Source organism: Alternaria alternata (assembly GCF_001642055.1).
Source record: "Alternaria alternata strain SRC1lrK2f unplaced genomic scaffold CC77scaffold_19, whole genome shotgun sequence".
Lineage (NCBI taxonomy): Eukaryota > Fungi > Ascomycota > Dothideomycetes > Pleosporales > Pleosporaceae > Alternaria > Alternaria alternata.
This window is the reverse complement of record NW_017306208.1, coordinates 281,808-296,838: the sequence shown is the minus strand read 5'-3', so window position 1 is coordinate 296,838 and position 15,031 is coordinate 281,808. Positions and strand designations below refer to the sequence as shown.

The window sequence follows — 15,031 nt, the reverse complement described above, 5'->3', positions numbered from 1 at the left end:
GATTTCTTTTGGTGACATTGAGTTTTCGTAAGGTTTGCGGCTCATGCTACTGAGACAATAGCTAGTTAAACCGAGGCGCTTTACATCTCGATGTCAGCTTTGTGATTCGGATTCAGCAGGTACGTCCGCCGTGGACACGGCCGGATGCTCTTTGGGCGATCCGATCCGCATCATTGTTCGATCGGCATCATCTTTCTGATTGTAGAGACACAATGACCTTACCAAACATGTGATTGAGGGTTCGTGCTAACCTTCATGGAGAGTCTTTCGGTTTCGCGTAACTCAAGGTGGGGACTTCCTAGGTATACGTAGCAGTCGTAGTGCGGCGTAACTACTCGGACCGACGCATGGCGAACTCGTACCCGGAACTTTAACAACGCAATCAACATACCTGGTCCATGTCAGATAGCCTGACGTGCACTACCAGGTCACATCGCGTATACACCCACGTTAATAGTAAAACGCATTAGTGTATTAGCTTGTGAATCTAGGAAGGTCGCTGAGTAAGATGCGTCAGCCTCGGAGTTTCCCCGCAAAATCACTATCAAGGTTACGTCTGACAGGCGATAGAGACGGAACCTTCCATCATAAGTATCAGTTATCCGACAGAGGGAACCATAGTTGGAATTATAGTCCAACTCATCGCTACCACTGGAGAAATCGGATACATATCACGATGCCGGCGTTTTCACTTTCACCAAATTCACCGAAACCTGACTTTGACAACTATCGCCAAAAGCCACTTCCAGAGGACTTAGAAGAGCAAGACACGTTCCTCCAAAAGAATGTTTCAGGGTCGCTTTGGTCAAAGCCCCGTCGAGGCATTGCGTACGCGAACCTAGTGGCTGTGGCCCTCTTCCTTTTCACAATTGTTGTCGGATCGCTCGCATGGCTAGGCGTATCTGCGACACAGCAAACCGACGAAGCACCGAAACCATCAAAGGCATACACCGATTGCGGTAGTAACTACTCAACAGCAATCGCAGCCGGATGTATATACGATATTGTTGCTCCCCAATGGACGCCACCAGAGTGCTACAATGCAGCCCTATCTGAAGAATATGCTGCGAAGATCCCAAAACCGATGTTCTTCCGTTGGGAAAATCTCACAGAGCCGATACCAGAAGACCCCGTGGAGATCTCAAAGCATGATACAGTCTGGACTTTCGACAAATATCATACGATACATTGTGTATACATCCTTGAGCTTGCAGCATTAGCTGCGTCGATGGCTTCTTCTGGCAACCAGGATGTTTTCTTGAATCACGTTGCAGCGAATTCCAAACATACGAGGCATTGTACCGAACTATTATCAGGAAACATCAGCTTTCCGGGCGAGACGGAGATTCATCGTCCTGGATCCGCGCTACGCTGCAAGGGATTGAAGTCTTAGAACAATGAATCTATACTCAATGCAAGTCTATCTTATGCAAGACCTCTATCTTAATGTCCAATATTGTGAAACACCAATGTATCGTGAATGCACTGGAACTGAGTTCTGTAGAAGCTTCTGGACGCTTTGCTGCGCCTAGACTAACATTGAAAATTAGACGTAGGCTCTCATGATCTTGCTGACGCATACATGGATTGGTCGCCGCGATGTTTTCCCGGTGGTAGATGCCCATGAGAAGTACACATGCGTGATATGCGTACAGCCGATGAATATTGCAATAGAGAATGAGGCCTCCGTCAGATCTAAAGAAACCTGCATCATTCTCGCAGCATGCGTACCTACGTAGGTAAACAATGTGCCATCTCAACCGGACATCAAGAGTCCCTACACGCAGTGCAGAACACCCATGCATACAGATGACCATTTTCGCCCCGTCGTCCCCGCATGTAATCAACCATCGCGCTCGATTTCGGGGCTGTCAACGCCGAGATCTTGAAGAACTTGTTCTCTCTACGTGACGGATGTCCAGACGATTACCCGTATCAACTACGTAGATACGCCAGTCACGTTTTCTCAATACGCGATGACAAAGCCTTGGATCGAGAACTATAGCAAGCACGCCTATCCAAGTAGGAACGTGCCGGTCGGACCGATGCTGGAAACCGCCGACGCACATCCGCATGCAAGTGTTTGCCAAGATCGCACCGGTGAACATAAGCCCGCTGGGCAGTCTTGACATGCGTCTGCAAGACATCACTATGCCGAAAGTGCACAGAACCAGATGGACATCACGTGGTCAATCGGTGCTATGGTCACTGACGCGCCTCGGGGCCACGTAGCTCTCCACAAACCCCGCCCCCAGATTTCGCATTCTCATCCTTCGAATCGACAATTCGAGATGCTCTCACCAATCCACCGCTGGAAATGAGAAGGAGAGCGACACATACATCCCTAGGAAGAAACATGCAAGAGGCTAATGGAGATTTCCGTAATGCAAGCAAAGCGGTTTCGAACAGGGACTGTTCCATGCTCACCACTATGCAGTAAGACGCTGAATTCTTGCAGCTACGGATCTGCGCTTCGGGCCGAGGCGCTAAGCACCTGCCCGTTGCTATGATCCATGCTGCACTGGCCGTACGATGTAAGGCCACAAACTTAATCTAGCCGAATCTCACTCCACACCGCCCACGTCTGTATGAGTCTCTACTCAGCAACTGCTTACTACATGTTAGTCATCGGGGTATTTCCGCCGGCTCAACGTTCCGCTCCCGTAGTAGACGATGCATGTTGCGACGTGATCATGTGAGCAGCTTCCGGATTTGCTCAGAATGGTAGCATCCGAGACTGGCGTTGAACTTCATCATTGAACGGTCCAAGAAAACATTGTCTGTCTCAACATACTAGGCGACTTTCCTAGCGACACGCAGTCTAGTTCGCCAGCACAGTTCATCCTCTCCAACCTATACGATCGGGCCAAAATCAAAGGCCAGTTATCGGAATTCGATCGAATCAAGAAGGCAATCGAGATGATGGGAGCCTTCTTGACGAAGTCTTCACGGCACGACAGTGGAAAAGAATATGTTCCCATACCCAACCCTGAGTCTGGCACCCCAGAGAACCATCACAGCAGAGAAAGACGCGGGCGTCTACCGAAAGGTGTCGTTATGGTGTCTCTTGCCGCTGTTCTGGTGCTGCTGATTCCAGTCACCTACTTCCTCTTCGCCGCAAGTACACGGAGTGGCGCATTCAATCACACCAGCCTACCCATCCAGCATGACGACAAAGGCACATTCATAGCCTGCCCAGAAGACCCTTCGTCGGCGCGGAAATCAGGCTGTTCTTTCGACCTTCTTGCCAACGGTTGGATTCCAGACCCTTGCTTTGACGCAACTATGCACCACGACTTCGTGGATGGCAAGGACTACGGTTTCTTCGAGGATCGAAATGGCGAGCACCGGGTACATCAAAACACAGTCATGGAAGGAGATAACAGCAGGTACCCAGATGGGCTCTGGGTGACCTTTGAAGAACACCACACACATTGTCGTTACTTGGTCAACGGATCTATCAGAGCCGTCTCACGACCTCATGGAGCTTTCCTCGACGTGTATCTGGATAGGGATCATATGATGCATTGTTATGGTGTTCTCGGAGAACATCGCGATTCTGACCATATCGAGACATATGTCAAGGCTTTCTTCGAATCGCGTAAATGTTACGTTCGTGATTGAGCCCCATCAGGCTCCCGAACTGTTTGCTGTTAGTGGGGTAGCAATCTTCAGCTTAGGAACAATTGCAAGACACAGTGTAGAAACTTCAAAACAGATGTTTCCTAATAGTCGCAACCTGAATAATGGAGGTGTTTCGTTGTTATGCCATCACGATAGTCTGGCACAGTGCACCGGGAGTGGTGACGAAATGATGTTGGACGATGTGCTGAATAGGCGGGCGGAGGAGGCGGGGTTGTCCAAGCGGGCGCCGGGCAAATTCAGCGCCAGATCGCTCCAAGGCTGGCACGCCAGCCTCACCACTTTTCCATCACCACTTTTCCATCACCACGTCCCAATTATCACCGACTTCATGGATGATTTACACGATATCCGACTTTCCACAAGTTCTCTATAGACGAGGTAGTGCATACATATAGCCCTATGAGGCTGCGCTCATAGCGGGCCGTAACGGTGGCATGCTCAGTCACTATACAGACAAGCAAACAAAACAACTGTATCGAAAATTACTGTCGTCAGTCATTGGACATGAGTTTTAGTCACAGTTCCACTCTAATGCGGATCTTGCTACTTTGGGATTGACAGCTGCTATGTTGCATACAGCCACCTTTCGATGAATGGCCAATGTCGCCTAGGGTCAGCGTCACGCCTGGTAAAACAACATAGCTTTAGCTCGGTCCAATCGTGTCCAAAACTTGTCAAGAGGATTGCAGCAGGCTGCGTTGCAAGCTTTCTATATAAACACTGTAGCCTTGCTGCAAAGCTTGCAGCCTTTCCATTTTGTCTCACGCTTAAATCTCCCATGTAATCTTTCACACTGTCTTCGGCAAGATAATGCCTTTCATTTCGCATGCGCTTAATGCTCATCAGCAAGAGCAAAGACCCTTGGGAGTTACCAACATTTTTCAAACTGTGGGATGGCGTTTGATGCTCGTCCGCCGTGCAAATAACCAATTGCAGTTCGTCGGGTTAAGGCTTATTTGTTATGTATTATGGCTCAAAATTAGAGCCTGTGCAATCATCATCTCCCATTTCGGAATTGGCCGCCGAGATTTTGCTAGCACATTTGATATTCGAGATTATATATTGGTATGTGCACCGAAACCACCTTGCGTAGATTAGAGGGTCTCACTAAATTCCAAGTCAATCGTCTTGGCTAGAGTACGGTCCCAGAGAACGCCTGAATGGCAAACCTTCTGGCGCATGTACTATCTCTGTGCAAGAAACGAAATGGATTTCATCATGGATTATACCATGGCTTGGAGAGCCCAGCCAGGATTTGATTTGGAAGTTATCATCTTTTTGGACAATGGCCGTCGTTTCTCAGTTCCTTGTTCATGTAGGGCGGACGATAAAGGCCTTTTTACACATCTGCGTATGTTTTACGACCTGCAATGCACAAGACGTGGACTCTTCGAATTGATCAGCGTCAAGTCGGTCCAAAGGATCGATGTGGTAAAGGTAAGATCACATTATCATCCTTCTGTCTCTTCGTTTACAGTCTAACACTCCTGCTTACCTCTAGCTTCATAACAGCAACACAGCAGGCAAGCGACTCAAAGATACACTGGATCTAGGTCAATATGGACCCTATGGTCGCCAGTCCCATTACTTCGAACATCCATCAGAATTGGATGGTGGTACCATAACAAACAGACTCGTCACCGAGGAAGTATTAGCATCACCCGACAAACAGCGGCACGCACTTAATATCATACGCAGCTGGGATCCGCAGGTCACTAGTATAGTGATTCTCTTCCCCATCGTGCTGAGTTGTATTATATCGATCGTCTGGTCTGTTGTGGCCTCGACAATGTTCAATGCGGATGTTCAAAGTAGTATACAGACTGGCTTCACAATCGGCAGCTATGTCGTGACCGCGGGTATTCCTCCGAGACACTTTTAGACCACAGAGCAAAGGACTAAACTTGGCAAGTACTCTGTTGGTTGCCCTAGTTGCATTCCTCGACAACAAGGTAAACGCTACGCAGCGTTGATCTTTGTGGCGAAGTATCTGGCTGCGTTCAGGAAGCCGTCACAATGATTCGCTTGCTAGGGCTTCGCACCTTTCGCGCTCAGCGTGATGTGCCGCCAATTGCTCCAGATCAATATCAACGAAAACAATCCGCCTCTCACGTCGTTTGCTCACCAAACTCCTTCTCATCACTCGGTTCATGAAGCGTACCCCGATACACCACATTGATATCCCACAGTTGAAACAAAGCCGTTTTGACACCCAGAAGTCTCGTATGCGAGTGCCAAGAGGGTTCGCTGCGCCTTTCTCTTCCCCTGCCTTTTGGCTAACCTCGAATTTTGCTGTGGCCCAAAGGACCTGTTCCGATCGTAATTATGGGCAAGATTTCGCTAAACTTTTATGTGGATGAGATGATCATCGGCAAGATAGTCGGCGAAGGCGTCAATACTGGTGGATGCAGCGCAGGAAACATAATTCGCGGCGGGTCACTCTGCAGCGTCCGTTGCTATTCCAGATATATTGACGAGAAGAGATGTTGTCGTGTCAGGAAGCGCAAGCGAACTACAAGAGGGTGCAACGTTGCGGAATAACAAAGGCTAGTCAATCCGATCAACGGTTCAGAGATGTGTGTATGGTTTGTGGCGGTGGGTAAAAAGGAAGAAGAGGTAGACGTGGGTAGGGGAGACCTGTGTTGTACTTGGACTACTGGTACTTAGCGTTTCAGATAGACGACCAGATGCATTACCTCAACCAAAGCTTACTCCAACCTCATGTGTTTGGCGCAACGCAATATAAGCTACGGTTGTTTCTTGAGCTTTAGCAGCGGGAAAGTTGAAGTAGCCGGCTGGACCCTGTTGTGTTGATTACGTTCCCATGATCAAGGACGGCTGAGATTTGTTCCAACACACCGTCGGCCTATTGGCGATCACTCGAGTCTTCAACGAAGTAAAAGTCTTGAACCGCAAACGACGCTTGGCTGTTTCCAAAAGCGTTGAGTGTGGTTGTTGTCGCGATTATGCTTGTAGTCGCCAAACCCAGTTTGGAATATAGACCGCATGAAAACAACAACATGATGATTTTCAGGATAGTCGTTCGTTACAGACGACCGACGTTCGAAAGCGGGCCGAAGCCAAAGGACGCGACTCGATTGCATCATGCAAGTGTATGCGTAGTCGGCACGTGAAAAGGGTAAGCGACGCGTTAACCGGGTAAAATTCAATGTCAATGGCAATGTCAGCAAATGTCGCGGCAGGGAAATGGCATTGTGGTTGGGTGCAGGTGTTCGCATTGTCTTTGCAGTGATTTGCACGGGATGAAACCTGGACACGATCGACACCTGGGCATGACGCTAAATTTAGTCTCCCGGCTGCGCCACTGCCCTAAGGCAAGAACATTAGGTTATTCAGCCGATGCGCTCAACAAAAGACGGGCGGCAGCCTGCCTGATGGAGATGATTTGCAGTGATGATGGGAGAGGTTTGTCGTGATGCTTGACATAGCATGTAGTCCATCCTTATATCACAATCAAAATAAGAGCAATCCCGCCAATAGCGCTAGGGGCGCGGCGGATGTGGCACTTCCGCATTCTGCAGTTGTTAAAAGTGTATTTGTGAGCCAATCACATGCGCGTCTGCTCCGTCGGCATCACGATTAAGCGTGAGAGGTCGCCCTACTCCTTTACACAGAAAAGTGGTAGCGGCATGACGATGACGTTTCGAGAATGCCTGCGATAGCAGACGTATTAATGCAATGGATCTTGCCCTGCTCGCCGGCGCGCAGTATCGTCACCGTCGCGCGTCTACGAAAACAGACCTTCCCGCACCTTCTCTGTGGCCAACCGTCGAGTCGAAACGGAAGGAGCGTGCTGTGCACCGGTATACGAAGCTAGCGCCTTGTCGCGCTTTCTGTGGCCTGGCTTTCCTCTTCCGCTGCACCCCACCGTAAACATTCGCCTCAGGAGTTTGCCTACCAGCGCTGCGGGTCACTCCAGCTTTCCAACCTCACCCGCCTTCGATTCCTACACTCGCTATACGACTCTTTTTAATCCCCCTCTTGTCCATGCACTGCCGCTGCTGATCACCCGGGCCCCGTCGCCCCTGCCAACTCAGCGTCGTAGCTTCCTCTGACGCCTGTTTCACTCGCTGCAGGCTTACCCTCGCTCGCTGTAGTACTCCTCCTCAGCTGCGCCCCAACGGATCCCATACCAGAGCAATTCGACCTACACCCGCCCACCACACTTTCGAGCCGCACACGACACTCTCACGCCGACCCACGATACCTCGCCGACCCACGACGACCGCGTTGAGAGGCAGATTGGAGGGTGAACATGAAGAGGGGGACGTCATAATGGCCGTTACCACCTCGCGCGATGACGCGCTACGGCTACCTGACAATACTCAGCTCGAGATGCCCTGCCTTCAACCCACACAGACGCCCCCACGAACGAGACGGAAACATTCCACGTTGCCGACCCTAAGCGCATTCATTCCCCTTGTCCTCGTCCTGGCCATTGCCTCCTTCCTCCCGCTCGCGAGCGCCGTATTCGTAAATTTCGAAGATTGCCTGACACGAGTCTACCTGGCCGATGGAAAACAGACACCCTACCTTCGCTTCACACCCGAGTACGTCTGGGCTGACTTCAGTTCCGATTACTTGTTAAACGTCACCGTCTACGGAAATGTCTCCGGCCAAGCCCAGCCTGGCCCCTACCCACCGCTGGACGACGACAACTGGAAGGACCCAAACATGACCTTTGGCAAGATCGTGAGACTCGCCCCGAACCACAAGCACTTCACTACTTTGTTCTGGAGCAACAGGGTCCTGTCATACTCGGCATACACGGCTCCCCCCACCTCGTTCTGTGACTCCGTCCTCAACACAAGCTGCCCGGTCGCCCCTTCCTTTGGTGGTAACTTGAGCGAGTTCTGGACCATGCCTGCCGTCAGTGTTGCACACAAGTTTGACAGCTCGTATGCCTTCTCAACATGGGCCTCGACACTGCGCATCGTCTCTGGTGACGACAATGCCCAGGCTCTTGGCTGCATGTCTGCCAACATCACCCCTGATCTCGGCAAAACACTCACGGATGCTTTGTGCTACTTCCCGGCTGCGATACTTACGCTCGTGGCTATTGCAACCGTCTTTGCCGCCACGTGCAGCCCCTGGGGAACCTCGAACATATTTCGCTGGACCACCAACTACGGTCGAGATGAGGACTTGTTGCGCTTGGTCACCCCGGGATTTGGAGATTGTCTGCAGTACATCCAGTTCGTCGTATTGGCAGGTAGTCTCAGTCTAAACTACCCCGGCTACTTCCAACCCGCCATCAGCCAGGCCAGCTGGTCAATTCTTTTGTGGAACCAAAGCTTCGTTAGTGGAGGTAATGGATCCCAGAGTCTTGTTGACGGCATCTACTTCGCCAACGGAACGTACGGTCTGACTCGGCTTGGCCAGTATGTCGGTATGACCAAGGAGCGTGACATATGGGCATGCATGGCTATCTTCCTGCTAGTCCTCATCGCCTGTGTCGTTGTGCTTACCCAACTTGGTTTCTTCGTACGCTGGCTCTACCGCTGGCTAACTCAAACGCAGGACGGTGACTTGACAGGGAAAAACTTCGCCTTCACAGCTGGCAACATCATCCGTGTCGTTTTCAACTATTTCCTGCTTCCCATCATAGCACTATCCTTGTTCCAGCTCGTGGTCGGCCCGCGCTCGCCGGCTACCGTCGTCTCTACAGCAGTCATCATGCTTATCGTCGTTGCTGGAGTAGCCACCTGGATCTTCTGGTTCATCTTCACCACACGCCCACGCGCCCACTTGTTCGACGACCTTCCCACTGTTCTGACCTACGGACCCCTCTACAACACTTATTCTGATGATGCGGCGCCGTTTTCTTTCATCCCTGTCTTGCTCACCATCATCCGTGGTATTGCTATCGGTGCTATTCAGCCTTCTGGTATTGCCCAAATCATCATACTTGCTATATGCGAAGTGATTCTGATTCTCACCTTGCATGCCTTCCGCCCGTTCCAGTCCAACACTTCGATGAACGCCTACCATACCTTCTTCTCGACTGTGCGACTCATCTGCGTTCTCCTCTCAGTGGCGTTCGTACCGTCCCTTGATGTAGACGAAGCACCAAAAGGGTGGATTGGGTACATCATTCTATTACTTCACGCCATTGTCTTAATATTCGGCTTTTTCCTGAATGCTCTTCAGACAATCATCGAGGTCTCTGCCCGACTTACAGGTGCAGGCGCTGATACGCGAGGTGGTCTTACCAAGGTCTTCGGAAAGCGACAGCTGTCGAAACGTAACGGTCGCCGAACGACTCGCGGCAGTCTCAACTCGAATGCCGCAATGCTATCCCACGATGAGAATAAGAACATACAGCTCATGAACAGCCGTTCTCGAAGTTTGTCTGCCAGTTCAGCTGTTCTTCTAAATGGACCATATGACCGGGATAGCCAACGCGCAAGTGTTGGATTTGACGGCTTCAGCCAGGGTGACTACGGAAATGTCAGCCCAACTCCGGGATCAGGTGCAGTACCTTTCACGTTCTTGGGCGGATCATCAGGCCAGAGCTCCCGTCGACCAACCATGGGCACCATGGATGCTGCGGATCCTTACTATCGACCTCCACGCCCTCGTAAACATACTATGGATTCCATGACTGCTCCGGCGCCCGGAAAGGGACCTTTAGGAAGTGCAGATATTGTGGATGCACCATACTCTGATAGTATGGATGTCGAAGCTATTAAGGCTGGTGAAGGTCCATCTCGTGGCTCTGGAACACCCGCCCCGGCCTATCTGCGGCTGAATCGCGACGACTCTGATCCTAATCTCGACAGACGGAACAACAACAACAATACCGATTACTCTGTACGCGAGTCTGACTTTTACTACGGACTCCGCGGCCCTGCCCTGTCTTCGCAACCCACGCGAAAGTTGAAGACGGGACCAGCGGATCCAATGAGTCCTGTGTCGTCGGCTACAGGTTGGTTCAAGAGCTTGAACTTGCTGGGTGGGCGCAAGAAGGAAAAGAGTAAGGGTTTCGAGGTTGTTAGGAGCACACGCATGCCGCCACAGATGATGGCTGTTGAAGAAAACGTCGAATCGCCAGAGGTTGTGCAGGAGCCATATCGTGATAGCCCAGAATCGCCTCCGCGAGCTCGGAACGTATCTGGAGGATCGGGCGTGGCGACAGCGGCCGTCTTGACTGGCGAGAGACGAGACTCTACCGATAGCGATTCAGATACGAGCGAAGATGAAGAAGATTACGGTCCCGTGGACCGTGTCTCACCCACTGCGCCGGCCCTGGGGCCTATCGAGAGCTTTGGCGGAATTGAGCTGCCCAGTAGAATTGGGTCGCGTGCCTCCCGCGTTACACAAGCAACAGGACCCCCAAGTCGCGTACCGTCAATACCACGGAAGAATTCCAGGCGTACAAAGTCTACGGAAGCGGCTTATCTTCCAGACCGGTTGTCCACAGTCATGGACGTGCCAACATCGGAAAGTCCGATGAGTCAAAGACGAAGTCAGCACCTGCAACCAGGTGGAGCTGGCGGATTGCCTATTCGCCTACCATTTGGATCTACAGACCCTTCACCGGAGCGCTCGCCTGGGCCATCGGCAGCGTCAAGCATATATCGCAACGACGGCACGAGTGAATTGCATGCGCCAACACCAATTGGCGGAACGTCGGAGCGACCTCTCAGCACTGGAGTCGTTCAGCATCATGTTACTCAGGACAGCGTGGAGCGGAACGTGTACGACGCGGGAAGCCACCTGGAAGCTTCGGCAGAGATTGTGGACCGGAGTCGCAGTGGCAGCACGCAGCACAGCGGACGCAGCTACAAAAGATGAGGTCATTTCATTCAGATGTTTTCGGCACATTATCAAGGGACTGATATGTCCCATTTGTAATCTCGATTTTGGCGCACAACGCGCACTTACGAGTCTCATTACTGTACAGTTGTTCAAAAGCGATTTTGATGGCGTTTATTGGAATATGTGAGCGATTGGCTCTTTAGGGCGTAGACGTGGGCGCTATATACTATCTTGAACTACTACATACAAGCGAGGTTGGAGGACGCTGGTAAGACCAGCACGTACAATAGTAATCTTAGTCAATTTGAGACTACCTATAGGGGTCTATGCGAAGCTTTTTGACACGTGAAGAGGGCTGGAAGGGATGCGTCGGCGATTCGTTGTTCCTTGACGAGGCTAAGGCAGGCGTGGCGGCGCAGATGGTCGCGTGAAGGGGCTAAGATAACGGCGATATGACGCCTGAGGCATTCAGACACGACGAAGCTCACGAACCCCTCGAAGCTAGTTGTTTTCCCTTGTTTGGGCCGTGCTACGTCTCGCGTCACCTGTTCTCTCTGGTCTGCCTTTGCTCCTCCTGATAGCCTGGACCTTGTCCCCTTAATCACGAGCGGCGCAGAGAGTGGTTGCAGTTCCCCTCGCCGAGCCGACGCGCGCAGGACCCACCCACCTCCGGCCTCTACACCGCAACCCAAGGCCGCGCAACTGATAGGTGAGTGAAAGCTACTTGGAGTGTGGCCACGTGCTGATTGGAAGAAGCAGCACTGTTCAGAGTGTATTACTAAAAACGGTGCGAGCGTTGTTAGCAGAAAGAAGTGGCGGCATGTTGCCGTGAGCCGGCCGACTTTCTCTACGAAGACCGCCCCTCCCGTTCACGTCGCATAAGCAGAGGCTCACTTGCCTTCGATTTCGGCGCAGTGGAGATAGGTTGAAACTGTCCTCCGTCTTCGGTCACGTCGATCCGTCATAAGACGTCCCAAATGCCTCCGAACGCCCACCAACGCCCGAGCGGTCCTTTCACCCACAACTCGCACGCATACGGCGGTCAGTATGACGGAGCGAGTAGCAGTGTAGACGGACAACGCGAGGCTGTGATAGGGAGCAACTCCAGACATCATTCACAGGGTGTTGTTGCCTCCCATTTCCTGGCTCAAGACCGCGAAACGTGGATGGACTTTCTGAGAGACGGTACCGAGACCACTGTCAACCAGCAACCACAGTCTGCAAACTCCTCCCCCGCTGCCGCCTCCGAAGCCCGCTCAAACCCCTCCTCCTCACGTTACACACTTCCAAACCGCCCCTCACCACGCACCGAGTCGTCGTCCTCTCGCAGCTCCGATCGCAAGCGACGCCTCACGACCGCGGACTCGCCTTTGAGACGACCATCGAGCATACGCATGCACTCGGAAAACACTGGGGACTCGAATACGGACCCGATCGTGTTGGACTCGTCGCCTGCTTCGAATAGACCACTTCCACCCACTCCAACCATGGGGGTTGCATCACATACGCATACGGGGCCTATGAGGAGGCAGAGTGATATTGTGCTGCCGCCATGGCAGCCGGATAGCGAGGTCTCGCAGTGTCCCGTGTGCAGGAGGCCCTTTTCATTTTTACTCCGGAGGCATCACTGCAGGTACGTACCAAGTCTCATATGCCAATAAAGTTGGGTATAAGGCGTTGCCGTCCGAGGTGCTTCGGCCTCATCCGAGGATACGGCTATATCGACTATGAACAGCATACTAACTACGGAGACAGGAAATGCGGAAGAGTCGTATGCGCTTCCTGTTCGCCACATCGTATCACCATCCCCCGCCAGTTCATCGTGCATCCGCCATCTGAAAGCACGGCAAACTTCATCGACCTGACTGGCGAGGATGAGAACGCTATGTCGCCATTCGGCCCGTTCCGTAATCCAGCGCTAGGCGGCGGCGAAGAAGTCCGCGTTTGCAACCCATGTGTCCCTGACCCAAACTTCAGTCCACCACCCCGATACGACTCACTTGGTCATGGGTCGCGCCCCTTTCCACCTCGATCGACACAGGTGCCATCTGCGCCGCCGCCGCATCCTCGTGCACACAGGAGTAGTTCGAGTGTACATGATGCGAGTCGCTTTACGGGTCAAGGACAGACCCATGGTGCACGTGATACCTCCAATGAGAGTAGTCAGAACAGAAGAGTGAGTTATCATGGTAATTCCAATATTGGAGAAAGACGTCTTCCACCCCTTCCTCCATCTGCGATTCAGCAGCAACACCAGCATCCTCACCACCGCGCCCCTTTGATCTCCCAAACCATAGCCAATAACCGCGCTCGACAAGCGCAAAACCACGTAAACTTTGGCTACGGATCTTTCTCCGGCACCAGTCCGTTTGGCCAAGCGACGTCCACGCCTGTGCCTCCTCCCCTGCAGCCACAGCACGCACAGCCACCCAGGCCCAGAAGACAGATTCCCGAAGAAGACGAATGTCCCATCTGCGGCGAAGAATTACCACCAAAGGGTCCAGATGGCGACGATGCAGAGAGAACGCAACACATTGAGGAATGCATTGCTTTGCACTCTGCTTCTCCTGGTCCTACGGCGGCGTTGAATCGAACGCAGACACAGAATAGCCAGAGTTTGCCTACTCAGCGGACCCGTGGTATGAGTAGTGCAGGAGCGAATCTCAATAATAATCATCATCATAACAATGGCGGCGAAGGGGCTAGTAACTTGCAGAATCGGATGAGTCATGCTGCTAGGGGCATGTTTCCTTATGTGGCGACGGAGAAGGATTGTGTGGATGAGGAGGGGAGGGTGGCGGAGTGTACGATTTGTCTCGAGGACTTTGAGGCGGGGGATAAGATGGCTAGGTTGGTTTGTTGGTGCAAGTTCCATGAGGTATGTTTAACCCTGAGTGAAGTGCGAGAAGAAATGCTAATGGGAGAACAGACTTGTATCAAGGAGTGGTGGGATAAGAAGGGACGGGGTGCTTGTCCTACGCATCAGTTGCAGGAGTAAGGGGTTGTGCTGTTGGGTATTGCACCGTTGATTGCAATGGCGCATCGTGGCTTCTTATAGATGGGGTCTGGTTCTGGCGTTATTTGTGGTATACCCCTCCATCATTCTTTAGCATCTGGTATCTCGCAGTGTTTATAGATCGCCTCTCCTTTGGAACGTGGTGGCGTAGCATAGTTGCGGATAACATTATTACTACACTCATTATATTCGGTGGTTCAATGTGCGTTGGTGACGTTGAACTGATTTCCGTTTCTTTTCCGTTAATGCTGTGTATTGTGATGTGGATATCTTTACGTGGGTCACAATTTGACGACTGTAGACAGGGACGTATCATGCGTGGCGTTCTTCTCACTCCTTCCCCGCGGCTGCCTAAAGCTCAGCTAACAACCCAAATCTCACTCTTCACGGCACTCATCTCTCTACAAGCACAGCACCCGGCAACGACATGTGTTGTCATGCTTGTGACGTCTTCCTTCAACCAATCAAGACGACATTCGCAATTCTGTTAGATCATGTCTTCTCGAGTTAGCGGTCAAGCGGCGATGGGCTGCGCGCATGAAGGCCAAATTCTTGAGTCGGAAACACAACAAGACAGTTGCGCTGCGA

General features: G+C 51.8%; 4 protein-coding genes across 4 annotated transcripts; all 4 read left to right on the top strand.

The window, feature by feature from the left end:
* Positions 1–508: 508 nt before the first annotated feature.
* Positions 509–3,718, top strand: CC77DRAFT_1097613 (hypothetical protein; the record flags this gene model as incomplete). The annotated part of the gene is made up of 2 exons (XM_018529903.1): positions 509–1,298; positions 2,798–3,718. 2 exons carry the CDS (start codon positions 509–511, stop codon positions 3,622–3,624), a joined length of 1,617 nt encoding a protein of 538 aa, XP_018382576.1. The 3' UTR covers positions 3,625–3,718.
* Positions 3,719–4,455: 737 nt separating this feature from the next.
* On the top strand, positions 4,456–5,618 carry CC77DRAFT_942982 (hypothetical protein; the record flags this gene model as incomplete). Its single annotated transcript, XM_018534890.1, has 4 exons — positions 4,456–4,714; positions 4,889–5,082; positions 5,147–5,504; positions 5,542–5,618. 4 exons carry the CDS (start codon positions 4,456–4,458, stop codon positions 5,616–5,618), a joined length of 888 nt encoding a protein of 295 aa, XP_018382575.1.
* A 2,323-nt stretch (positions 5,619–7,941) lies between these two features.
* CC77DRAFT_1064413 (hypothetical protein) lies at positions 7,942–11,463 on the top strand (the record flags this gene model as incomplete). The annotated part of the gene is made up of 1 exon (XM_018528723.1): positions 7,942–11,463. One exon carries the CDS (start codon positions 7,942–7,944, stop codon positions 11,461–11,463), a length of 3,522 nt encoding a protein of 1,173 aa, XP_018382574.1.
* Positions 11,464–11,998: 535 nt separating this feature from the next.
* CC77DRAFT_1042866 (FYVE-domain-containing protein) lies at positions 11,999–14,630 on the top strand. The gene is made up of 4 exons (XM_018527290.1): positions 11,999–12,136; positions 12,187–13,060; positions 13,183–14,305; positions 14,357–14,630. Exons 2-4 carry the CDS (start codon positions 12,405–12,407, stop codon positions 14,423–14,425), a joined length of 1,848 nt encoding a protein of 615 aa, XP_018382573.1. The 5' UTR covers positions 11,999–12,136; positions 12,187–12,404; the 3' UTR covers positions 14,426–14,630.
* The last annotated feature ends 401 nt before the right edge of the window (positions 14,631–15,031 follow it).